Genomic DNA, 26,590 nt, shown 5'->3' with positions numbered 1-26,590 from the left:
AGTGGCGTCTCCATCCAGATCAAGTCCGTTTAATCTTCCAGATGTGGGGGTTTCCTCGGATAGATCTGTTTGCCACTCTGGAGAACGCGCATTGTCCGTTATTCTGCAGCCTCCAGTATCCGGTGCAGGGAGCATTGGGGGACGCGTTTCTGATAACCTGGTGCGACCAGTTGCTTTACGCGTTTCCCCCCCATACCCTGGATTCCTCGAGTGTTGAGGAAGATTCGCCAAGACCGGGCCCAAGTCATCTTAATAGCTCCGGATTGGCCAAGGAGGGTGTGGTACTCCGACCTTCTCCAACTCTCGCTGTGCCCTCCGCTCAGTCTCCCTCTCAGGGCAGACCTCCTCTCGCAGTCGTAGGGGCAGGTTTTACACCCCAACCTCCAGAGTCTACACCTACATGCCTGGAGATTGAACGGGGCAACCCGAGTTCCTTCTCTCTCCCGCCTGATGTAGTGGATGTTATATTAGCGGCCAGGCGACACTCCACTAAATCTATCTACGCTAATAGGTGGTCTAAATGTGTTATGTAGTGTGGAGAGAGACAGATTGATCCCTTACATGCTCATCTGTCGGACGTTTTGTCTTTTGCTCTGTCTCTAGCGCAGAAAGGTTGTGCAGTGGCTACCATTAAGGGTTATTTGTCGGCTTGGTCAGCCTTCATTTGTCTTCCAGACCAACCAGCATTATTTAAATCCCCTATTGTTCTCAGATTCTTGAAAGGTCTTCTAAATAAATATCCTCCAAAACCATTCGTTATGCCTCAATGGGATTTGTCCTTGGTCCTCACTTTCCTTATGGGGTCCCCTTTTGAGCCTATGCATTCTTGCCCCTTAAGGTATTTGGTTATTAAAACAGTCTTCCTGGTGGCTATAACATCTGCAAGGAGAGTGAGTGAGTTGCAAGCCTTATCGGTAAAACCCTCTTATACAACTTTTTATGGGGATAAGGTGGTGTTGAGGACCAAGGCTGCTTTCCTCCCGAAGGTTGTTTCACCTTTCCATTTGGCCCAGACAATTACTTTGTCCACGTTCTATCCTCCGCCTCATCCTTCTAAGGAGGAAGAGAGACTACATCACTTGGACCCAAAGAGGGCGTTAAGCTTCTTCATTGATAGAACTAAGGATTTCAGGCTGGAGGATCAGCTGTTCATCGGATACGTGGGCAAGAGGAGAGGAAAGGCAGTCCACAAGAGAACACTCTCCAGGTGGGTTGTTCTTTGCATTAAAATCTGTTACTCTTTGGCAAAGAAGGATCCTCCTGATGGCATTAGAGCTCATTCCACCAGAGCTAAGTCGGCCACTTCGGCCTTGGCCAGGGGTGTTCCTGTGGTCGACATCTGCAAGGCCGCAACTTGGTCGTCCCTTCACACTTTTGCGAAACATTACTGTTTGGACTCTGAGGTCAGAAGGGACGGCCATTTTGCACGGTCAGTGCTGCAGGATTTCTTGGTTTGACCATTTCGGCACCCACCACCGGGAGTGGTACTGCTTTGGGACTCTATTCATTAGGTGAGGAATCCACAGGTAGTTGTATCCATCAGAAGAACGAGTTACTTACCTTCGGTAACGACTTTTCTGGTGGATACATTCGCTACCTGTGGATTCCTCACGGTCCCACCCGCCTCCCCGTTGCCTTTCTGGTCTTACCAAGTAATCCTTGAGTGCGCTCCTCTTGGTCTTCAAGGTTGCAATAGATGTTGTATATATGGATACTTATATATATATATATATATATATTATATCTATTTCTATCTTTGTGTATATACATGATTTGCATATATTTGTTTGTTTGAAAAAAAGAAAAAAAAGAAGAGCAATGTTGTGTATTTTACAATGTTATGGGATGTTGCCTTGCTCTTTCATTGCATTGGGTTGTTATTCTCATGCACGTAAAAAATGTTGGTACTGACGTCGGCGAGGACCTCTTATTGCCTGTATGACGTCAGACGGCGTCGCGTGGGCTAGAGTGACGTCCTCGTCGACGTGCAGAGACTAGGAAGAAGATTTCCATCGAATGCTGGCGCCATGGGAGTATTCATTAGGTGAGGAATCCACAGGTAGCTAATGTATCCACCAGAAAAGTCGTTACCGAAGGTAAGTAACTCGTTCTTCTGCTGTACACTCTGATCAAGGACGCACTCCATTGCTTGACTTACTTGCCAGGCTCTCTGGTTACAAACATACATTTTTGCAGTGCCCCTCTGCAGCGCTGTCCGATTACCGAAGGGCTCAGTCGCTACTTAGCCCTAGTGTGCCTGGGTCAGGTTTATAAGCAGACAATTGTAAGCAGACAATTCTGGCCGTGCAGTAGAAAACTGCAAGAAGTGTTTGGTGCATAAAAGTGGATGGAAGTTTGAAAGGCAACATCTTTTTTTGCACAATAAAAAGATATCTGGCCACAACGCAGTGACCCACCCAAATAGTCTCCACTGCTTAAATCTACATTTAATTCCTGGCTCTATGCTTACAAACACAAACCTTTGCAGTGCTTTAACTGACATTTCATAAAGTTCTTCATTCTCACATATTATTGCACCTTCAAATATGTGAGCTCAGCATTTCTGAAGTACAAAAAAACGCTTTTGTTTGATTAAGTAGACTAAAGTTTGCTGCATGTATCACAAGAACTCGCCCAAATATAGGGGACACATGATTTGCTTTAGTTCACTAACAGCATTGCCATCTGGGCAGGAGTGTTTCTCAGTTTGTTTAAACACTCACTTTTACTAAATATATTACTAAACCACGATGTGATAGCATATTGTGATCTACACACAGTAAATTTCCAAGAAATGTCCAAAAATCTTTCCGCTAAGTTGCAGCTTTATTGATAAAACTATATAGTGTATTTACAATCTGTGAAAATTGGGTTTTAGAAAATATAATCATTTGTACATCAACACGTAAAGTATTCTGATTTGTTTTCATCCTATCAAAATATTTTTTCCTCACATAGAAATACAAAATGACCTTTCACAAAAACTGCACTTCAAAAATATACAATAATTTTAATTAAACTAGTCACCAAACTGCAACAAAAAAACGACTATTAATCACATAGGCGAAACCTAATGCATTTACCAATGCTTGTTTCCTATATTAACACAGCCTTAGCAAAGGTTTTGCCTCATTAGTACGTCTTTAGCATCAAAATACAGCAATCAGCTACTGATAGAAAACCAGTCAGCCTTTAGGAAGGATTTTCCACTGCACTAATGTATCACTGCTTTTGTTTATTAACTTTTGATCAGTTTCAGCTAGAAACAGTTTTTGTTGAAATCTGCAAAAGATGATGGCTCATGTGGCAAATCCATCCACAGCATAATTGAGCAAAAAAAAACAAAAAAAAAAAAAAAACACACACAGCAGCCATAGAACCGCATAATTTCAGTGGCCTTTGTATAACGCACAAGATCAAAAAGATCATCGCAGTTCAAATAACTTGGTTGTTCTACTATTGGTGTTCAATGAGCTAAAAGGATCCCTCAAGTAGTACAGCACAAAGTATAAACTTCTTTACTTACCTGAAATGCAGATGGGCAGCTAAATGACCAAAAAGGCAGAACACTAGCACCTCTAGTCCGTTAGCAGTTAACAGGAAGCAAGCTGAACATTTTTAATTACGTCTGGACCACTTCTCTTTACTTTAGCACAGAATGCGAGCCACAGCACAAGTTTATAAAGACAGAAAAGATTATGAGCATACGTCGTTTAACAACAAAGCCTTGAAGAGTCTTTGAAGTATATTTCAGAGTGAGAAGCAAAACGCTTCTAAATGAAAAGCAGAGGCACTTCTGAATAATGCATGTCTTTATGGAGCAAATCTCTAATACAAAAAGGCGTGGAGGTTACGTTGTAAACAGGTCGATCTCACAATTAGTACTGCGCCTTTTAGTTACACCCTGGCACTAAGCAAGACCGTGCAAGGGATCTAAAAATAATAAGGAGAAAATACATGTCTATTTCTATCTTTTTTGTGATGCATGTAAAAAATTGCGACATTAACCCAGCACAGATAATGCTTGTTTGGTCTTCTGCCATAACAAACATGTTGGCAGGTAGGGTCAGAAGGAGGGGTTGGGGCTGTTGTGCTTTGGAAAGAGTGAGGAAAAAGTATGTCCATTTAGGCCATGATAAAGTCCTTTAGAGAAAATGGCATGTGAACGTAGTATAATCGCATTGGGACAAAAGCCTAAATACAAAAAAAAAAAAAAAAAAAAAAAAAAACTGTTAAAAAAAAAAAAAAGAATTACAAGATGACCTCAAACTATCATTAAAAAAAAAAAACGCAAAACGCGGGAACTCTGCAAGAAAAAGTGTTAATAATGGGCATTAGACGCTGAAATGGCACTCAATTTACCCCAGGGTTCTCTAGGTAACCACATGCTAATGTTTAGCAAATAATAATACCTGATCTAAATTGAATTTTGAGCGTTCTTCCAAAAAGTTTGGTCCCATGGAGCAGGTTCATAGCATAAGGAACAGACTCTTCATGTTTAAAGTTCACAAACGCAAAATTCTTTGTTTTGCCGTCTTTATCCTTCGGAATTTTTACTCTTGTTACTGGCCCAGCCTACAAAAAAAAATAAAGAAACTATGAAAAAACGGAAAAGCCATCAGAAAACCATACGTATTAGATGGGTTATGCAAAGTTACTTCATCTCTGTACCATTTAACCTTTGAAAGGATTTCCGTGTGTAATGGGACACAGTTTGAGAAAGATAACGGAGGTTCTCAACCGAATGGAGCACCGTACTTACCTTCATTAGAAAGGGGTGAGAGAAGAGCAGGCCCGGCAAAAGGGAAATGCTATACTCCATCTTGTTTCTACATCTGCCTTCAAATCACAACTAAAATTCGCCACAGTAGAGGTTGCGGGGCAGGGTGGCATTGAAATGCAGGCTCTGACTACGACAAGGGGCATGCACTCATAACCGATCACAGTTGGGATATGTACACGCAGCCACCAATTTAACGCGTGCACGAAGGTGTGCAATAAGGACGTCTGTCTCTTCTATCATCACCCAGGTATTATGAATAAAATAAAAAAATAAAACATGTAAAATGCAATAAATGAGGAGTAACTTTTCCAGAATCGATCATCGTTATGTATGTATGTTATATAGTATTTATATAGTGCAAACCTAGTCGAAAGGCAGTGGAGCACCCTACGGGGTCAGCATACATGCAAACAGACGTAATTCAGATGAGAATCTCACAAATTTTTAAGCACAAAAAAAAAAAAAAAAAACCTAATTTTCGTGGTCTCCCAAAAATTGCCCCGGTTCTCTAGAAGTCAATGGGGAAAACACAATACCCAGACTTTTTTCCCCCCATAATCGCCCACTTTGTTATAAAATGTTGGCTTGTACGAATCAGTGGCACGCAGAATGTCAGAGTATTAGAGGTCTCCTTTATGCTTTCCCTCCATTCTCCATGATTCAGAGAGTACTCTCTCAGGAGAAGAGACAACTGGCGGAAATAATGTTAGTGATTTCCCTTTGGAGGGCCCAGTCGTGGTTTCCAGTGGCGATGTCACTATTGTATGCTCCCCTGGTTCTACTCTCTTCTTTCCCGCCCTTGCTCCTGGATCCGGGGGACCTTTCTCATCCTCTGATAATACAGGGACACTTATCACATGGAGACTTTCTGGGGACGTTGGCAAGTGCCAGGAGTTTCAAGAGAGGCTATGTTTTTCTTATCCTAATCTTGGGTGCCTTCCACCCATAAGAGATATGAAGCCTCCTGGAGACAATGGATAGGTTGGTGCAAAGAACGGAGTGTTGATCCCTTGGGGGCACATATTAGTATGATTGTCAATTTTCTATCGGATTTGCTACTCCGGGTTTAGCATACAGGACCATCAACAACTTTAGATCTGCTGTTTTTGCAGGGCATCCTCCTATTGAGGGTAAACCAGTAGGTGAACATCCTTTGGTTTGTAAGCTTCTGCGGGGCATTCAAATGGTCAAAACCCCTCAACCTAGATATGCAATGCTACGGGACGTTGACATTGTTCTAAGGTTTCTGAGAAACTGGATATGCAATGAAGTTGTAAGCAGTTGTAGGCCAAACTCATGGTACTTCAGTGTCTTATTTCATGTAGACGTGTGTCAAATGTACGAGCTCTGAGGAGTTTCTTTCACTATTTTTAGACGTACAAATACTGCAAATAAGTATTTCTGACCCTGCCTTTCCCCATAACAAAAAACGGTGTGTTGTAAAATGTTTAAAAGCTTAGGAAGATTGCACTGTAAAATTTTGCAGAGATGCTCACAGGCAATTACTCATTTAATTAAAGTCCATTCTCTCCTGTATCATCAGCCACTTTGGCCAGATGGGTCAGGTGGTTGTTGGGAGAGGCTGGTATAGATGTGACCACTTTTGGAGCACATTCTGTATGCGGTGCAATGGCATCAAAGTCCTTTGGAACAGGTTCTCGTTTAGAGGGTATTACAGCTGCTACGGATTGGTCTTCTGACAATATGTGTAAGGTTTTTTATCATAAGCATTCTGTTGATGTAGCATCTGCTTTGGTGGATCAGCTTTGAGCTAGCAGAATCCGAAGCCCCCGGTCCTGCCAAAGAATAAATAATTTTCTAACTATTGTGTCAAGAATTTTCAATTCTATTAAGGACACAAAGGCGAAGATTATTCCACCCTTATAAATGCTTCTATTCCAGATAATGTTTATAAGCAATTGAGTAAGCATGATCTATATAGTATAATTGATTTATATGCATGGTAAATCTATATGTAATTTATTGGGAGCCTCCCAGGTTTCATAATCATTAGCTATTTTCCTTTCATTGGTAGCATCAGACAATAAAGGCGCCTGAATAATCCTGAGTTATGCAGAAGAGGCTCGCACCAGTGTTCAACCGGTGGATTCAGTTAGTTATTCCTCGGAGTTTGGAGAATACAGTTTGTGGAGATAAGGTTGTTATGTTCTATTATTACAAAGAAAGAGAAAGGACTAAGGAGACAGACATTTATATGCAGGGCAGGCCTGGGATTGGGCATGATATGGACTACTAGGAATAATGGGAAACTTTTATGTTTTAATGTTATTAGGCTGCTGTCATTTTCTTAGTAAAGAAAAAGAAAGCATAATCCTCACCTCCGTGTCCTTAATAGAACTGAAAATTCTTGATACAATAGCTAGACAAAATATTTTTGACATGTCATATTTGCTGGTGCTTTAAATACACAGGTCAAATGTCATGCTTTGTCTTATGACAAATTGCTGCTTATTCTTTTAATGTGGGACCGGAGTTTACTTTTCTTTCGGAGACTTAAGTGAGAGAAGTTTTTAGAGTGAATTATATGAGGCTTGCTAGTCAATTACCCGTTGCATCTAGGAGGGAAAGAAATTCATAAACTATCCAAGACTCTCCATGAAGCATGGACACCCCAAACCTATGACACAGTGGTAGCGGATCTGAATGCTTACTTTTAAGCTTTAACAAACCGAGTATATGATCACTCTCTTTCGCCATGCTAGACACGAGGTAGATGAACCCATGTTTTTCGACACCCAGCCGAAAGAGCGGGTGAGTATATGAACGTCCGACATGAGTCAAAAGAATTCAGATCGCACATAATACAGGACTATGCATTGCCAAAACTGTGTAAGCAAATTCTGCAGGAGCTGGGCAGATCCTTAGCAGACATACTCACTTTAGAGCACTCTAAAGAACTGCCCGACACAAGAGCGTTACACATGGAAGCAGTCCCTAAACTCATTAAAACGGAGCCTGTAAAATATGCCGCAAAAGGGAACCACTGAGAGAAAGAAAGGGGACACCAGCAACTGCCCAGATGACCATCTTGGTGGTATAGCGGCATTGCCAAATTCACCCATCACAGATATTACTTGTATTGACTTCTGTCATGACTAACATTTTTTGGCAGGGTAGGGTTAGAATGGTATGAGGGGCGTGTCCAGCTATGGGAAAGGAGTGTGTGGCCTGTGGAAAAGCAAATCATTTTGCGAAGGAGTGTAAATCATCCCCATCGATGCCAGTGAATATCAAGGCAACCATAGGGGTACTGGCCTCCATAGACCTAGCCCAGGTAGCCCAAGTTCAGAAGTTGAACATATGCTCTTGTAGGCAAGCCGTTATCACCTGGCTAGCTGGCAAGATAACTTCTTTATCGTGCAGAGGGGCAGAATTGGTTATCATTGTAAATAATCTTCATAAAGCTCCTGCAGAACAAGAGCAGGGTGTAGCGGTCCTGTTTTAACTGTATCGCCTGTTCCAGCCTTTGATGACCTCAGCCAATTTTAATTCACTTTTTATCTGGAAGGAGATGATTTTAATGAAAATGCTATTTTAAGTTTATTTTAGCTTTCGGGCATATGCATGTTAAAGTGAATCATAAAGAGTGTTTGCAATTATGTAAATGTCGGAGTAATGCACTTTAGGTTATAGGCAACCACGTTTGTGTAGCAGCGAACTTTTTTTATAGTTCAAGATTAAATATTGCACGTTAGGTAGGTATTTTGATTGCATGCAATGTCTGATAAACGGTACCTCAACCCCACAGTGGATGATATTGTGGGTGAACTACAAAGGGCCTGTTGATTCTAGAAGATCCGGCTACCACCAAATCTTTTTTAGGTCTCAAGTCAAGTTACATCGCCTTCTCAATGCATGTAGGGTTACGTTGGTACAAGTGTTCAACTTTGTTAACTCTAGCACCACCAAAGTCTTCCACAATATAGTGTGAGAACTGCTAGCTGGATTGCCAGGGATCCTTAACACGTACGATGATGTCCTGATCCATGCCACACATTTGGAAGAGCACTACCAGCAAATGAGGACAGCGCTAAACAGGATATAAGATAGTGGACTGACCCTTAACGGGGAAAAATGTGAGTTTCTAAAAAGTTCTATCAATTTCTTTGGGTTCCAATCTACTGTTGAGGGGGCAGCCCCAGATATAAACAAAAAGTGCAAAACATCAAAATAGTGTGTGCCTCATCAATTTTCACTGAGGGGGGCAGTGTTGCAATCGGCCTGTTGCTTAATGCCCTGGTCAGATGGAATTGAAGTATGATCTTGGAGGTCCTGCCCTGACCGAGGTAAGGGTGATCCTTCTGGTAGCCATGGTGCTGCTGACAATGGTACGCCACAAGAGTCCGTCCCCTCCAGAAGGAGTCCCAGAGGGAAAAAACCCTCTTTGACAGGAACTCCCTGGAATAGAAAAAAAAAAAGGACACGACAAAAATCAGAACGCCGCCAGAAAAATAATAACAGGAAACGCAGGAACAAAAACTGGAATCAAAGAAAAAACAGCTGAAGCGTGATCACCACCAAGGGAAGTGTTGCAACGCAAAGAAAACAGAAATCTGGCCCCTTATATACTACTTAGCAGGAAGTGACATGCAGGAAGAAGCAAGAACACCATCTTAGATTGGGAAAGGAGGTACAGAACAAGGCACCTTTAGGAAGTTGGCTCTGTATGCACTATTTCAAAGTAAGGAATATAGTATACACAGAGTCCAAGGGTTCCCCTTAGAGGTAAGATAGTGGCAAAAAGAGATAATTCTAACGCTCTATTTTGTGGTAGTGTGGTCGAGCAGTAGGCTTATCAAAGGAGTAGTGTTAAGCATTTGTTGTACACACACACAGGCAATAAATGAGGAACACACACACACTCAGACATTTCCAGGCCAATAGGTTTTTATATAGAAAAATATATTTTCTTAATTTATTTTAAGAACCACAGGTTCAAGATTTACATGTAATACTTCAAATGAAAGGTATTTCACTTAGGAACTTTGAATTAGCAAAATAGCATATACAGTTTTCACATAAATCACATATAGCTATTTTAAAACTAGACAGTGCAATTTTCAACAGTTCCTTGGGGGGGTTGGGAGGTGGGGGGGAGGAGTAAGAGTTTGTTAGTTTTTGCAGGTAAACCACCTACGGGGTTCAAGTTTGGGTCCAAGGTAGCCCACCCTTGGGGGTACAGAGCAACCCCAAAGTTACCACACCAGCAGCTCAGGGCCGGTCAGGTGCAGAGGTCAAAGTGGTGCCCAAAACGCATAGGCTTCAATGGAGAAGGGGGTGCCCCGGTTCCAGTCTGCCAGCAGTTAAGTACCCGCGTCTTCGGAGGGCAGACCAGGGGGGTTTTGTAGGGCACCGGGAGGGGGGGGGGGGTGGACAAGTCCACACAGAAAGTACACCCTCAGCGGCACGGGGGCGGCCAGGTGCAGTGTGCAAACACGCATTGGGTTTTCAATGTTTCAATGGGAGACCAAGGGGTCTCTTCAGCGAGGCAGGCAGGCAACGGGGGGGGGGGGGGCCGGGGGGCTCCTCGGGGTAGCCACCACCTGGGCAAGGGAGAGGGCCACCTGGGGGTTGCTCCTGCACGGGAGGTCGGATCCTTCAGGCCCTGGGGGCTGCGGGTGCAGAGCCTTTACCAGGCGTCAGATCTTAGAAGCAGGGAAGCAGGCAGTTGCGGTCAGGGGGAGCCTCAGGATTCCCTCTGCAGGCGTCGCTGTGGGGGCTCGGGGGGGGCAACTCTGGCTACTCACGGTCTCGCAGTCACCGGGGAGTCCTCCCTGAAGTGATTGTTCTCCACAAGTCGAGCCGGGGGTGTCGGGTGCAGAGTGTCAAGTCTCACGCTTCCGGCGGGAAAACGCAAGTTGTTTCAAAGTTGCTTCTTTGTTTCAAAGTTGCAGTCTTTGGTGAACAGGGCCACTGTCCTCGGGAGTTCTTGGTCCTTCTAGATGCAGGGCAGTCCTCTGAGGCTTCAGAGGTCGCTGGTCCCTTGGGAAGGCATCGCTGGAGCAGTGTCTTTAGAAGTGGGGAGACAGACCGGTAGAGCTGGGGCCAAAGCAGTTGGTGTCTCCGTCTTCTCTGCAGGGTTTTTCAGCTTAGCAGTCCTCTTCTTAGGTTGCAGGAATCTGAGTTCCTAGGTTCTGGGGAGCCCTTAAATACTAAATTTTAGGGCGTGTTTAGGTCTGGGGGGTTTGTAGCCAATGGCTACTAGCCCTGAGGGTGGGTACACCCTCTTTGTGCCTCCTCCCTGAGGGGAGGGGGGCACATCCCTAATCCTATTGGGGGAATCCTCCATCTGCAAGATGGAGGATTTCTAAAAGTTAGAGTCACCTCAGCTCAGGGCACCTTAGGGGCTGTCCTGACTGACCAGTGACTCCTCCTTGTTTTTCTCATTATTTCCTACGGCCTTGCCGCCAAAAGTGGGGCCGTGGCAGGAGGGGGCGGGCAACTCCACTAGCTGGAGTGCTGTAACAAAGGGGGTGAGCCTTTGAGGCTTACCGCCAGGTGTTACAGTTCCTGCAGGGGGAGGTGTGAAGCACCTCCACCCAGTACAGGCTTTGTTACTAGCCACAGAGTGACAAAGGCACTCTCCCCATGTGGCCAGCAACATGTCTGGTTTGTGGCAGGCTGCTAAAACTAGTCAGCCTGCACGGATAGTCGGTTAAGGTTTCAGGGGGCACCTCTAAGGTGCCCTCTGGGGTGTATGTTACAATAAAATGTACACTGGCATCAGTGTGCATTTATTGTGCTGAGAAGTTTGATACCAAACCTCACAGTTTTCAGTGTAGCCATTATGGTGCTGTGGAGTTTGTGCATGACAGACTCCCAGACCATATACTGTTATGGCTACCCTGCACTTACAATGTCTAAGGTTTTGCTTGGACACTGTAGGGGCATAGTGCTAATGCACTTATGACCTCACCTATGGCAGGGATGTGGAATTCCTATCGCCCGACGCCCGGGACATCTTGTTTGGGGTCAAGGGCAACAAGTTTTTATGTTTACTTTGTCCTTGGGACAAGTAGGCCCAACCCTCTGCAGCACAAACCCTTTGGCTGCCTGTTTACAGAGAGTGGAACTCTTGGCAGTTGAGGTAATGTGTTTCCAAAAGATAATGCTGTTTGAACTTGTATTTATGGTTCATTATTTGAAAGCCTTCATTTTTAGGGTGAGTGCTGTAAATAAATGTTTTAAGGTCACACTTCACTACTGACGTTGGTTCCAGTACAAAAAAAAAAAACGTATAAACAAAAACACTGGCAAAAAAAAAAAAAAAAAAAACTTTTTGAACTCTAAAAGCACACGTTGCCACCAGTGGCATAACAAAGGCCCCGCAGCCGCCCTCCAGGGGGCCCCTTCAGCAGAGCACCTGCCCTGAGTGAGTCTGGAGAGGGGGCTCCTCCATGTTCTTTGCAAAGGGGCACCCTACAGTTTCGTTACGTCACTGATTGCCACAGTAGTTCCTGACACTGAACAAAACTACTTTGTGTGCCAATATGCTCCTTGTGGAAGAGCAGAATGCGATCACTCACAGTAAAGCCAGCCGAAAGAGAGTGAAATAGAAGTTTAATAAAAACAAAATGTCTTTGTTAACACCAGACCTAATTAGGGACCAAGACCCACATGTAGGTAGCTTTTTGCATGTCGCAAACAGCGACTTTCGCTGTTTGCGACGTGCAAAAAGCACATTGCGATGCACAAACCCAGTTTTGCGATTCGGTAACTTGGTTACCAAATCGCAAAACGGGTTTGCTACTCGCAATTAGGAAGGGGTGTTCCCTTCCTAATTGCGACTCGCAGTGCAATGTAGGATTGTTTTGCAAACGCGGGCGCAAACCAATCGCAGTTTGCACCCATTTCAAATGGGTGCTAACACTTTCGCAAAAGGGAAGGGGCCCCCATGGGACCCCTTCCCCATTGTGAATGTCACTGTAAACATTTGTTCAGAGCAGGCAGTGGTCCTGTGGACCACTGCCTGCTTTGAAAAAAGTTAATGAAAAAGTTTCATTTTTCGTTTTTGTAATGCATCTCGTTTTCCTTTAAGGAAAACAGGCTGCATTACAAAAAAAAAAAAAAAACTGCTTTATTGAAAAGCAGTCACAGACATGGTGGTCTGCTGTCTCCAGCAGGCCACCATCCCTGTGAGGGCCGCCATTCGCAAGGGGGTCGCAAATTGCGATCCACCTCATGATTATTCATGAGGTGGGCATTTGCGAAGCCCTTGTGAATCACAGATGGTGTCAGGGACACCATCCTACATTCGGATTTACGGCTCGCAATTTGCGGGTCGCAAATCTGAACCTACCTACATGTGGCCCCAAATTCTTAAAGAAAGTCACAAAAGTGCACCCATGGTATATGTCGTACCCCTATAAAATATTTGTGAACTGTATTTTAGCATGGGTAAATACGCATGTGTAGATTTGCTCATGTGAAAATCTATTGAGCATTTGCAAGTTCATTTTCCCTCCAGCCACTTTCTTCCCAACCCTGGAAGAAGTTCTAATTCTGCCATTGTCAGGAGTAAATGTCCAACCTTTCTTATTATGGGAAAATATTAGAGAGAAGCTGGTGAAAATCTTTAAAACATGCAGGTTAGTAGGTTTGCAGACTCAAAGGATTCCAGCCCTGGAACTATTGCTTACTGCTTCCTCCAGCCCCAGTATGCAGATCTGCAGAAAGGTGGCAAAATAAGGAAATTGCTACAGTAGGGATTGAAACTGCAAGTATTCAAGCCCTACTATGGTAGTAGCCCTGGCATAATCAGAGAGGTTATCAGAGCTCTTACATAATGAGATTTCTGCCATAATTTGGCGCCACACTACATGGCACCAAAGGGACAAGTAGATCTTTTTACAGGACAAGTAGATTTGAGAAGCAACCTGTCCCCTGGACAAGTAGATATTTTAATAAATTCCACACCCCTGTATGGTATAGTGCACCCTGCCTTAGGGCTGTAAGGCCTGCTAGAGGGGTAACTTATCTATACTGCATAGGCAGTGTGAGGTTGGCATGGCACCCTGAGGGGATTGCCATGTCGACTTAGTCTTTTTATCCCCACTAGCACACACAAGCTGGCAAGCAGTGTGTCTGTGCTGAGTGAGGGGTCACCAGGGTGGCATAAGATATGCTGCAGCCCTTAGAGACCTTCCATGGCATCAGGGCCCTTGGTACCAGGGGTACCAGTTACAAGGGACTAACCTGGATGCCAGGGTGTGCCAATTGTGGAAACAAAAGTACAGGTTAGGGAAAGAACACTGGTGCTGGGGCCTGGTTAGCAGGCCTCAGCACACTTTCAAATCAAAACTTAGCATCAGCAAAGGCAACAAGTCAGGGGGTAACCATGCCAAGGAGGCATTTCCTTACAGCACCATATTAGAAAAGGAAACAGATGCATGCAGGGAAACAAAATGAGAATGGTTAACACAGTGGGCAATGAATCAGAACCTTCACAATGCACCTTTGAGGGCCCTACTGAAGTCTGCCAGCCCATGGTCTGTTGTAAGAGTCAGGAAAAAAGCAGTCTGCAGTTACCCTCATAGCCTGATTCTTCTAAGGTGAAGAAAATGTCTGTTCAAGCTAGCCCAAATGGATCAACTGCAGTCCTGTCACAAAAAAATAATAATAATAATAATTGTGGGGTGGGGTGGGGGGAGGGGGGTAGACTGAAGGGATACCTACAAATAGAACAAGAAGCCCTAACAGTACATTGGCGCTTTTGTCACTTTTGCATATATTTATGCAGCAATCCTTTACTGTCCATACTCACCACAAGCCTTTAGTTCTGCTGTTCAAGGGTTCAGAGCCCAAACCACCACCTTGCATATTAATTTGATCTGCTATACAAGCGGGAGCTCAAAATCCTGCAGACTGTTTTTCTTGCCATCACAGGGAACACACTAGGCAACGAACAGGAGGAGAAACTGAAGAGTATGTCCATTTGATCGCTGAAAGGCCACCACACATTCCAATTTCCCTGGAAGATATAGTGGCGGACACAGGACAAGAGGACTTCTTCCAACTAGCTCTTGCAGCTGTCCATTCTAGAAACTGAATTCGTTTGGAACAGAACCTCTCCCCCAGGACACAAGATGCTCAGAAGATACTGATGTCACTATAAAATGACTAACAAGAATTAGCAGCATCAGGTGAAATGTTTTTTTTTTAGAGTACACTGGCAAGTGACCCTACACAGCTTGGCTTCCATGGTCATTCAGCTCATCTAAGCCCCAAAGGGGTGGGGCACACAAAAAGCCACCTCTAAAACAAGATGTGGATCTTCTTAGTTACTGTAGTACGAGGGTGCCCAATGTGCCAAGGATCTGGAGATACAGACCCAAACTGTCAATAATCACTCAAGATACACCCAAAACAGCCCTGGATTGGAGCGAGCGCCTACTTCAGCAGCCCCTGGATGGCTGGCACATTCTTCTGTTCTTTGATGAATTTCCAAGAACCTCAAGGGAGAAGTCGTGAATAGCACAGCTGCTGATGATTTAATACCAAAAACAACAAAGATTCTGGCCGCGCATGGTCTAGTCTGGGAGTTGCGCACAACCAACGCACCCGCCCACCCGCATTTCAGGGGCATGAAGCTCACAGAGCTTGCGATCCTTTCACTGAGTATTGGCGATCCTTTAGAATTTACTACCTCAAGATGATGCCAAACTTACTAAAGGCCAAGCCATTTGCATCATCTATGCTCTGCATCATCACCTAGATTGGGCTCATTTGTGTAGGAGTACTGGCAAACAACACATGCCACCACTAGGATGACCCCAAGTCTGCTATGTTTTGGATGATCCATTCGAGATAGTTTACCATATCACCCTACATGGGTTCCAGAGGTTTGAGGTCGGTCGGGCCAATCGGCACAGCAAAGCAACCCCACGAGTCAGAAACAGACAGCCAGTGTGTCTGACATTCAAACAGGTGTAATTAATTGTAAGAGACCACAACACAAGGAGCAAGTTCTGACTTTCTTTGGAGCCCAAACTCTGGCACAGGTGTCTCCAACCAGTCGATCGTGGGGAACCAGTAGTTCGAAGACACCTTCACAGTAGCTCACACCCTTGTTCGTTTTTAAATAAGCACAGGGTCACACTTCCCTTTTAAAGTTGACGAAAGGCTGTGTTTTTTTTGTTTTTTTTTAACAGTATCTTCAGGGTGCAGTTAGCAGGGCCTAATAATGAGCAGAGCTGGAGTCCAATTAAGGACATGAGGGCACAGAGGTGAAGTACGGAAACAGTTAAATCTTAACTAAAAGTCCTTGTCTACTACTGTGAGAACAAAATGTTTCTGAATGCTAGAAAATTAAGTGTTAAACTAATGATTAAGTTAACTTTTCATTTTAATATTGTCCCGTTTCAAAGTGCCACATTTACATTACACAGCCTCTTGCTCCCAGTGGCCAGTAGATATTGTGCTGTATTTATAGTTGAAGAGTACTGTCATTTTTTATTTTATTAAATCAGAAAAATTTAAACTGAAGAAAAATATTTATATGAAATATTGAGTCAATTATCTCTTAATATTTTGTGAAGCATGTTTCCTCACTCTAAATACCTCCCATTTAAATAAATGGCTGTATTTTTTATTGTGGATTCCTATTTACAGGCCACTGGATACAAGATGCCAGATGTCTGTAAGTGTGACACTTTGAAATTTTTAAAGTGCGGAAAAATGTTCCATGTTATAAATATGTTTGCAGACTATTATTATGCACCTTAAAATGTTCCTATTAAAAACGGCTGTATGGTTCATTATACATACAACGGTTCCACACATGGGGAAAGATAGGCTATGCTATAATTACATAAGATGCAGGCTCTCTTTCACCTATTCACATATATCCCATCCATAGGCACGCAAGACTTAGTGAGTTGGGCAAAGAGTGTCCAGTAACACTGTACAAGTGCCTTGCCCTTCCGTAGCTCACAATGATTTTCACTGATCAGACGTAGCTCTTACTACAGAAAAGGTTGGAGACCCCTGCTCTGGCATGTGAAATGTCAAGGGCACAATAGTTACGGCTGTCCTTAGAAGTGACACTGCGAGCCAAGAGAGTTTGCTAGTTCTACAAATTGGTGCTACCACCAAGTGTATTATCTTCTGAGAGATTGAGCTGGGTGGGGGACAGTCCAGATGGTGATGCACAGGTTGAGACCTCAGCTACTGAGGTGGTTGCAGTTTCCTGCTCTCCTGGTGGGATGATTCAAACAGACCTGATAAGAAAGGGAGAAATGAACAAGGGGAAGAGGCTGGAGCCACGTGCTGGAGAAATCCAAGTGCCTCAAACTCAAAACTACTAAATAGAAGAGGTAGTTTTTGTGAAGTAAGCGAGGGAAAACCAAGTTGAAAGAAACACGATAAGTTTTATTCGTTTCATTAAGGTGTCCCCGATCTCCAAACGCGTACCGAGACGGCACACGAGCAGCAACCGTCTGATCTTTCACGGCCGCGCTCGCTCCGCTCTTCTGGTGTCGCGCTAGGCAACACCAGAACGCTGCTCGCAAACCGCGAGTACAACATTGAGGTTTTTTTTTTTTTTTTAAACAATACAACCCCCATCTCAACAGAAAAAAATACCAATATTTACAAATGCTACACCCCATAATAAAAATAAACCATAAAAAATTAACATTGCCAGAACATACATCGATATTACACGTTGTCTCATAAATACAGTTTCGAAGACACATCTCATACGGTAACTCATTGACACAGTTTCCAAGGCAATTTTCTTACTCTGTTACTCCTACGCACAACCAAACCTTCACCAGTACTGTCACACAAATCAGACTGTTTCACTAAACCAGCCCCACCTACATTCGAGTCAGACTGTCTTACTAAATCACCCTTGGGTACAAACTGAAGATCCGATCTCCCTTTCAGTTTGACAACCTTGGATTTGTTCCACCACTTATTACCCTGAACCCATACAGCATTACCCAAAACCAGTTCAACCCTAACCGGTTCAGAAAATTTGGGATAGCCCTTTTTAACAAAAGTAGGCAATTTTACTGCAACCCAATCGCCTACTGCAATAAGTGACTCTTTTGCCCCTTTCTTGTTGTCAAAGTATCTCTTTTGTGCACACTGTTTGTTATCCACATTAGTTTTAATGATGTCAGTACGGTCCCAGCCTGCATATTTTTGAAAAACTTGGACATCCACCCAGGTTTGATTTGCGTATTGGGCTTTCTTCCTTTCAAAGCTTCAATAGGAGATACCCCCGTGGTGGAATGAGGAGTTGTTCTATAAAACCAAAGCATTGCTTGGACCGACGCCTGCACATCACATCCATTCTTCAACGCCCACCTGACACAGTCCCCCAACACACGGTTTAATCTCTCCAACAAACCATTCGTTTGAGGTTGACAAAGAGAACATCTCAGATGTTTAACATGCCCTTGCCCAAAAAATTTTTTAAACTCTTCAGACATAAATTGAACTCCATTGTCCGAAATGACTTCCTCTGGAAACCCTTCACTCATGAAGACTTCCCTCAGGAATAGCACAAGAGTCTTGGCATTCGGGTCCTGAACAAATTTGACATAAGGCCACTTTGAAAAGTAGTCAACAATAACATACGCATACTGCAACTTAACGAACAGCGAGTACAACACTTTGGAAAAGAAAAAAAATATTCTGCTTGAGTGTCTACCTAGTAGCCAGCCGACCTAGGCCTCAAACCTATGCCCACGGCAGATACCTGTGAAACATCCTGGAAAACTAAGCTGGACATGACAACCCAAGCAAACCCAGTGACCTTTACCTGCTTCCACACCCTGGGGACACTGCAAAAGATCTTACAATTCCTACCAGACCGCGCCAGGAAAAGGCTCACCCAGCCCACGATTACCAGTAAGCTTGACTATGGCAAAGCACATCATATCGTAATCACCAAGAAGCTCAACGCACTTCAAGTCATCCAAACGTCACAGCAAGGCTCATGCTCAATGTAGCGTGCCACCATGTCACCCCAACATCTGAGAGAACAACACTGACTCCCCAAACGCACTCAGTTCAAACTGTGTGTACAAAGTACTTCCCAACACCGGCCCAGCCTTCCTCAACAGCAAAATACACTTCCACAAACAACTCAGGCACCTAACTCAGCTGGACTCTCACTGACACACATGCCACATCCGCAGCAGAGGTTGCACCTTCTCCTACAGCTCCTCCAGAACTTAGAACGAACTCCCACACCGTATCAGAGCCTCCTTATTGCAGCTGGAATTCCGCAGGAAGCTGAATATCTAGCTATTTTTATAACCTTTCCACGGAGACGGTTGCCTAAACATTCTGGGAAGGGCCTGGATACCCTCTTGGGTGATTAATACACTATACAAATACACATAACAAGGTTGTGCTGTATTGACATATGCTTAGTGTCATCGGTATTATGACGTATAGTGTATTCTAGGTATAAGGCTGGTGTATTCTAGGAAGAACATTCTAAAGCGGACAGTTGCTGGATGGAGGATTGTGGAGACCTGTTTCCTGTATATGCAGCCCTTAATAAAAGATTTAGGTCCGCTGCCTGCCTTCCGCCGTAACTCTTGTTATAAGAAACAGCAACAGGACAGGTCGAATCACCAGTATAATCAGAGCACCTCCCTGCGGGTCCTTCTGATGCACAAATTGTGTCGGGTCGTTATTTGTGCGCCCACGGCCGCCCGGTACAACGTTCGCAAGCCCACTCACAGACGTAAAGACTATCGCCCTGAAACACCCCCACACGATCAGTCTCCAACCTTCTAGACACTAGCGTTGGCAGATTGACAACCACACGCATGATAACCCTGGCGCAATGAACAGCGTATTCCCCCCTTTCACCTGCAGGAAGAGCTCGAACATGAGCTCTTCCGTCACCCGCGGGTCCAGATTCCCCACGAACAAGGTTAGGTCTGCCTCCGAGGCGCCCATGGCTGCACGGCTGGAAAAGAACGCGGGCGAGTGATTACCGCGCACTTTACAAAATGATAGAAGCAGTCGCCGATTCAGATGGATCTGATGCTCGTTGTCGCCGCTTTGTGACGTCACGGCTCAACTGAGCTGTGTAACTGCATCAACAGAAATAGGACTGGACAAGGCAGTGAATTTAAGTTAGTATAAGGCAAGGGAACAATTTCTCCGAGCATTAGGAAACAGGGTAGCTGCTAGACATTTGTTTTGCTGTATGTCGATGTTAGCTAAAGATGAAGGAAATCAGCGAATATATTACACGAAATGAAGAAAAGTAGTAAATTGTACATCATACGGCTGGAAGTTGCAGATTACTTAAAATACTTCTGTGTTTGCGTCCGCTGCCCTACGAGCTCTTTTCAAAAACATTATTTTAAGATGGCCACCTATTTACTACTGCCGGTGTTGTGTAATAAACTTGGTATCCCCTCGGGATCGTCTATCCTCTGCTTTTCGGCAGACTTCGGAGGGCTTGCCAATTGGACGGGCCCACTGCAGCACCGCCCACTCCAAGAGAAGTACACTTCTGCTATATAAGGCTGAAGCAGCAGCTCTCCGAGCAACGAGACTGCTAGAAAAAAAACTGTCACTCTTACGTTCCCAGTCATACCAGCTGGGAACTATTATTTGAAGGCCACGGCGCTAGCTGGGGAAATAAAGGACACGGACACACGTCTCTGTTTCATGCCCCGTATCTCTGCACTTTCGCGCCAAAGACCCCGGCTCTTTTATTAACTCTTTACTTGCCTCAGGGCTAAACCAACTGCCCCTCTGTTCACAGGGTGATTTCTCACACGTGTTACATCACACGCTGTGAGCACACCCCTGATAGAGCGTTCCTCCCTAATAATTTACCTGTGTTTGGACGCTCTTCGGGTCGATGAATCTTTTGACTAAGTGGGACTCTCTTCACCCGAGATCAATCAATTTAATCTAATCAATAATCAATAACGAACATAAGCAATACCCTGATCAACATAACACTTAACAATTAATCCAGAAAACATTTCGGCGAACCATGACCTTTCGGCCATGAATAACCACACCAGTTTATTCAAAGTTAATGAATTTATTTCCCTATATTAACAAAGCTAGCACAATATAGATGTGTCTCAACACCAATTGATATATGTAAATGAACATTAATAGCTGTCCATAACGGCGGAAAAGATGCAATCTATGCAGTATTTGAATAACAATGCATTCGATAATAGCAACGCAAACCACTAAAACTATAATCTGTAATGAGCTAATTGAATACATTAGTCAGCATAACAAGGTCTCAAATTGCATCGTGCACCAATGATTCCTCATCTAACCTCGAATTAGCATCTGCATGTGGGACTTCATGCAAAAACAATTTAGCAACATTAATTTAGAAAACTCCTAGCTAGGGCTCTTATCAAAATCAGCAGTTGGTTACCTAAAAGAAACACAATGCAATTGTACAATTTCCTTTCATATTTACCAATTACAATCAGCATTCAAGGAAGTCTTCGTCTCACAGGTACCGGTTTTCCGATCAGCATGGGACGGGGCAAAGGGGCAAGGTGGACGGGGCAATTGCCTCACGGCGGCAAGATAAACTACTATTTCATGCAAAGGGGCAGTTCAAAGTTAAAGTCTCTAGGGCAAGAATTTCTTAAGGTCTCTTTCTCTCGATTAGAGAAAGCATCAAAGTCTCATTCAAAATGACATCGAACATCAATTGGCATCATAGAAGATGGCAAAATGACGAAGTCGGCAAGATGGGCCATAATGGCTGCAATGTCCTGCAAAATGGCGGGTATCGGGCCAATGGCAAATGTCTAATGGCTAAAATGGCTATGGCGAGTAATGGCTGCAAAAAAATGGCTGGTAATGTCCGATGGGTAATGGCTGCTTTCTTCTCGTGCACCGTGTTTAAATAAACAACAGTTCAAATCCAGTAGGGTCTTCCATTGGAGGGTTCATAGGTTGGCTTCAAATTGTCCAATCAAAAACAACAGTTCTCAAGCTTCTACCTAGGCATACATTATCCTTGGAGTCGGGAACGTAAGTTGCAACATATTTTACCAATTAACTCACTTTCAGAGCTTCCATTGTCCGCACCTGCAGATTGACCTTGGAGCAAAGAAGAAGATGCCAGGCTGGCACGAAACCTTAAAGATAAGCATGTGAACCGGTCTCACTGGAAAAGTACAGCTTCAAGCAGAAATACACGTTTATTAGCACATTAGAAAAACACGAGCATCTAAACCGTGAGACCAGGCAACTAGGCCGAAGCCTCCACTAAAGTTATGCTAAGCTAAAACATTCCAAACAAGCAAATCATGGCACACGTTTACGGTTATGTCAGATTAATACAATTCTAATACATCACGATATATAAAGCACGCTTATAAATGTTGGCGAACTACTCTGAGGGCACATTTTGTCCCCGTACAATCTTTATTAGTTCGGTTAAAGTCACACTTGATTATTGCAGCACTACGTTTATGCGCTAATAAATGTAAAACCTTCATTTCCGCGTCATCAATCCCTCCTCTGATGACTACTTGTCATCACACAAACTATTCCCACAAATTTTATTCCACTAAAATTCTGTCAGTTCTCTTTTCCTTTTAGTTCCCCTTGTTCTTTCTTTGTATTCTTCTGCCATTCTTTTCATCATTTTCTCTTCCTTCCTTCTCTTAATTCTTTCCATTATCATTATTATTCCCCTTTTTATTCCCCAAATCCCAAAGATGCAAATTAGTACTATTAGTATTCCCTGTATTATTTTGAGTAATATTCCATTCCAAATGCCACCAAGCCAATTTCCCACTGAAGCAATTCCTTTTCCAACCTTCTCCCAAACTCCTGGTTCTTTCAATTCCTTCAAGTCTGCACTCTCTTTTGTTAGATTAGCAAGCATTGTTTTAATCTTTACACTGTTGTCAGGTATATACGTACAACAGTGACGCGCACCAAGCATTTTGCAAACGCCGCCATCCTTTGCTAAAAGAATGTCTAAGGCAAGCCTGTTTTGAAGAGTCATAGCTCTTTCTGCTGCAAGTTCAGCATCCATCAGGATCATAGCACCTGAAAACTTTGTCAACATGTTATCCACTATAGTAGACAATTTTCTTATTTTGATGGAATTCAACACAACTCCCAATGAAGGAATCATGGCTCCAAATATATCTCCTACCACAGCAGCTGCGGTCTCTCTTTTCTGGATACGATGAGATCCAGACGTCTTTGGAATCATCGATAGGTCATCCAGTTGATAAACCTTTGGGAACACTATACCCAAATAACATCTCCCCCACCACCCTTTTGGAAGACGATAATAGGCATTATGCCCACAAATGTAATATACACCAGGTATGACAGGGTCAAGTCCGTTCAGCATGAATGTCCATTTGGCCTTAAAGATAAACGTATGTTTACATTCACTCGCTCCCACAAAAATGTTATCATAATAAGATTCACCACGATATATACAAAATTTCCCTACATGCCAAGCATCTAAAGCTATTCTCCCTTGTGTTTTTATTGCGGCAAAAGCATAATTGTCTACTGAAGTCCTCTTACTTAGCTCTTTTTCTAATTTCGCATTCATTTGTGCCCTTCTATCATCTGTGCGATCTAAAAAGCTTATTTCTACTGCAGTGAGTGAGCATGTAAGGTTTTCCCTATGTGCGTGAGCTGTTTCAAAAGGTTGCATTGGCTCGAAAAATTCCCTCATTAACTTAGCATCCCAATCTTTAGCAATCTGGCTTAGCTGCATTATTATAGGAACATATGCAAAGGTAACATCATAATTTGAGTAAAAATACTGTATGTTAGTTTGACCATAAAATCTAGAAGTTACTATACTACATGTAATCCCGTATGTAAGAGGCATGTGGTGATAAGTCACCCCTTCCTTTACTGATGTCGGTATCTGTGTACACACATAACAATCTTTCGCATCCATAGTCTCAACATATTCTGTTAGTAGGCGATAGAAAACATTATACGAAAGTTCCTTCTTATCATGCAAGTGTCTCTCATCTAATTCTAGTCTTTTCAATGCAGTTAGTTCAGTGACAGTAACAGGAGCAAAAGTAGAAGCATCAATTTTCTCATTCTCACCCTTTCCACGTGTTGCAAGCACTATTGCCATTATTATTAGTACACATGCAGTTATCAAGCCTATACACGCATATTTACAATATTTCACTCTACTGTTTTGTGTAGCCATGATCTGTATAGAATCAGAGAGCTGGAAGCACTTATAAAGAAAACTATTTAGCAATTAGTTACAAAGCTGAACGAGCGCAATGTTCACACAGTTTTCTTCAGGAGCCCAGTCACTTATCGGTTAGCAGCGTTTGTCTCAATTCGGCAATAACTCAGTCTTTTTTCAGTTAGCAACGTTGTCTCAAATCGAGTTTAAGAGTCAATCAGGTTATCAAAGTCTTATCAAGTTAGCAAATGTCTCATCCGGTTTAGCAATGTCTCAGCTGGTTGTATCGCGTTAGATTATAGCAAGCAATGTCATTTATCACCCTTTCAATCAACAGTGTCCATAAAACTTTTCTTTTCTATTGGTATCTCTTCTTCTTCGTTCTCGAGGCTAAGAGATACAAATTCGTCAGTCCAATCGTCATTGATTGCATATGCCCATTCTGGACCGGAATATCTCCTGTTTGGTATCCTTTTCCTTTTCAATTTTGCATCTCTCTTCGATTCTGCCTCACTGGTACTTTCCTCTTTGGCCAAGTCTTTTTCTTCACTTGAGGTTGGTACCACGACAGACACTTCTTTTCTTTTCTCTTTCACTCTTGGCCTTTCATTGTCATTCAACTTTTCTCTAGTTCTTAATTTTACTGGTGATATACTTGGTCTTTTCTTTGCACTGTGTCCACTTGATGGACCTGCGATCTCTTCTGAGGAACTTTGAACAGTTTCGTCCTGTTTTGCCTTGTCCCCTCCTTCTGGGGAGTCAATCAGGTTTTTCTTTTCTTTTTCTGTACCGTCTGCTTCTGGGAAAGCCCTCCTCTGATCAGGCTCTCCTGCTTTTTCACCTCTTTCGAGCCCTTCGTCACCGTTACTTTCTTCAGGCTCTTTATCACTTTCAGCTGCTTCAGGCTCTTTGTCACCTTCAGCTGCTTCAGGCTCTTTGCTACCCTCAGCTGCTTCAGGCTCTTTGTCACCTTCAGCTGCTTCGTCGCTGTCTGAGGTTTCTCCTTGGTCTTCCCCAAGCGAATCTGTTGTTTCGTCCTCAGAGAATATTTCTCTCTCTCCATTTTCTGCCTGTTCGCTTCTAGTTCTGTTTTGCTCTGTCTCAGCGCTCGGCACTGTGTTATCAGTTACTGGCAGTTTCAGCGCTTCAACTTCCTCATCTGTGGGACACAACACCTTCTTTGTGTGACTGGCGTGAATCCAGTTGGGAACTCCCGCACACTTCACAGCGGTAGTGGTCGTCAGGATCACTTGGAAAGGGCCTTTCCAACGGGGTTCCAGACACGACTTCCTCACGTGCTTCTTTATCACGACCCAGTCACCTGCTTTCAGTGTGTGTCCTGGACCTTGGATCGGTGGCAAGGTGGTTGCTTCCACCTGGTGAGAGAAAGAGCGAACCACGTCAGCCAGACCTTTGCAGTAGTCTAACACCATATCATCTGTAATATTCAAAAGCGCGTTTGCGGGAACTGCAGGAAGTCTCATGGCCCTGCCCATGAGAATTTCGTGCGGGGACAATCCAGTCTTTCTGTCAGGGGTGTTTCTCATTGACATTAACACCAAAGGCAATGCGTCAGGCCATTTCAAATTTGTCGATGCACATATTTTCGCCATTCTTGATTTCAGTGTACCATTCATCTGCTCCACCAGTCCTGAGGCTTCAGGGCGATAGCTACAATGCAGTTTTTGCTCAATGTTCAGCGCTGCGCAAAGTAACTTTATCACCTCGTTATTGAAGTGACTTCCTCTATCTGATTCTAAAGAGATCGGGAATCCGAAACGTGGTATCAACTCCCTCAACAAGAGTTTTGCAACTGTAAGGCTGTCATTCCTACGTGTGGGGTATGCTTCAATCCAGTGACTAAAAATGCACACAATCACCAACACATACTTCAGACCTCCATGCACAGGCATCTCAATAAAGTCCATCTGCATTCTGCTGAACGGGCCTCCCGCCCTACCAATGTGGCTCAGGTTCACAACCGTTCCCTTTCCTGGGTTCATCTGCTGACAAATGACACATCGATGGCAAATTGCTTCTGCAACTTGACGGAATCTGGGGTTAAACCAATCAGTTTTGAACAATCTTATCATGGCATCTCTCCCTAGGTGAGCCTGCCCATGATAGAACCGCGCTAGCTGCGATAAGAGACTATTTGGTAAAACAAATTTTCCCTCATTTGAAACCCATAACTCATCTGGTCTCTTTGTACATTGTGACTTAATCCAGGAAACTCTTTCATCCTCCCCGACACTATTCTGTAATGCTTTAAGTTCATCCATTGTATCTACGACCTTCAAGGCAAATGCTTCAGCTGGTTCTAGTTCTGGTTCACTTATCAAATTCCATTCATCCCTGAGCAATATACAGTTCAAGGCACAAAATCTTGCGACTTGATCCGCATATGCATTTCCCAGAGAAACATAGTCCTGTCCTTTTGTATGCGCACTACACTTTACCACTGCAATTTCGGCTGTCATTTGGATGGCGTGTAACAATTCCCTTATTCTCTCCCCGTTTTTCACTGGGGACCCTGAAGAGGTCAGGAAACCTCTCTGTGACCATAGTTGCCCAAAATCGTGCACAATTCCAAACCCGTACTGACTGTCAGTGTAAATGGTAACCTT

General features: G+C 43.6%; 1 protein-coding gene across 1 annotated transcript in view; it reads right to left on the bottom strand.

Moving 5' to 3' along the window:
• The window catches only part of RBM7 (RNA binding motif protein 7), a 119,272-nt gene extending 99,437 nt beyond the window's left edge, over window positions 1–19,835 (bottom strand). Inside the window, exons 1-2 of the mRNA XM_069224926.1 lie at window positions 19,640–19,835; window positions 4,413–4,575 (exon numbers count right to left, since the gene is read on the bottom strand). Coding sequence (XP_069081027.1) covers window positions 4,413–4,575; window positions 19,640–19,729 — 253 coding nt within the window. The 5' untranslated portion in view covers window positions 19,730–19,835. The remainder of the gene's footprint in view (window positions 1–4,412; window positions 4,576–19,639) is intronic.
• Between the last annotated feature and the right edge of the window lie 6,755 nt (window positions 19,836–26,590).

This window comes from Pleurodeles waltl, chromosome 3_1 (genome assembly GCF_031143425.1).
Source record: "Pleurodeles waltl isolate 20211129_DDA chromosome 3_1, aPleWal1.hap1.20221129, whole genome shotgun sequence".
In the NCBI taxonomy this organism is placed as follows: Eukaryota; Metazoa; Chordata; class Amphibia; order Caudata; family Salamandridae; genus Pleurodeles; species Pleurodeles waltl.
This window is presented reverse-complemented; position numbering and strand designations above follow the sequence as displayed.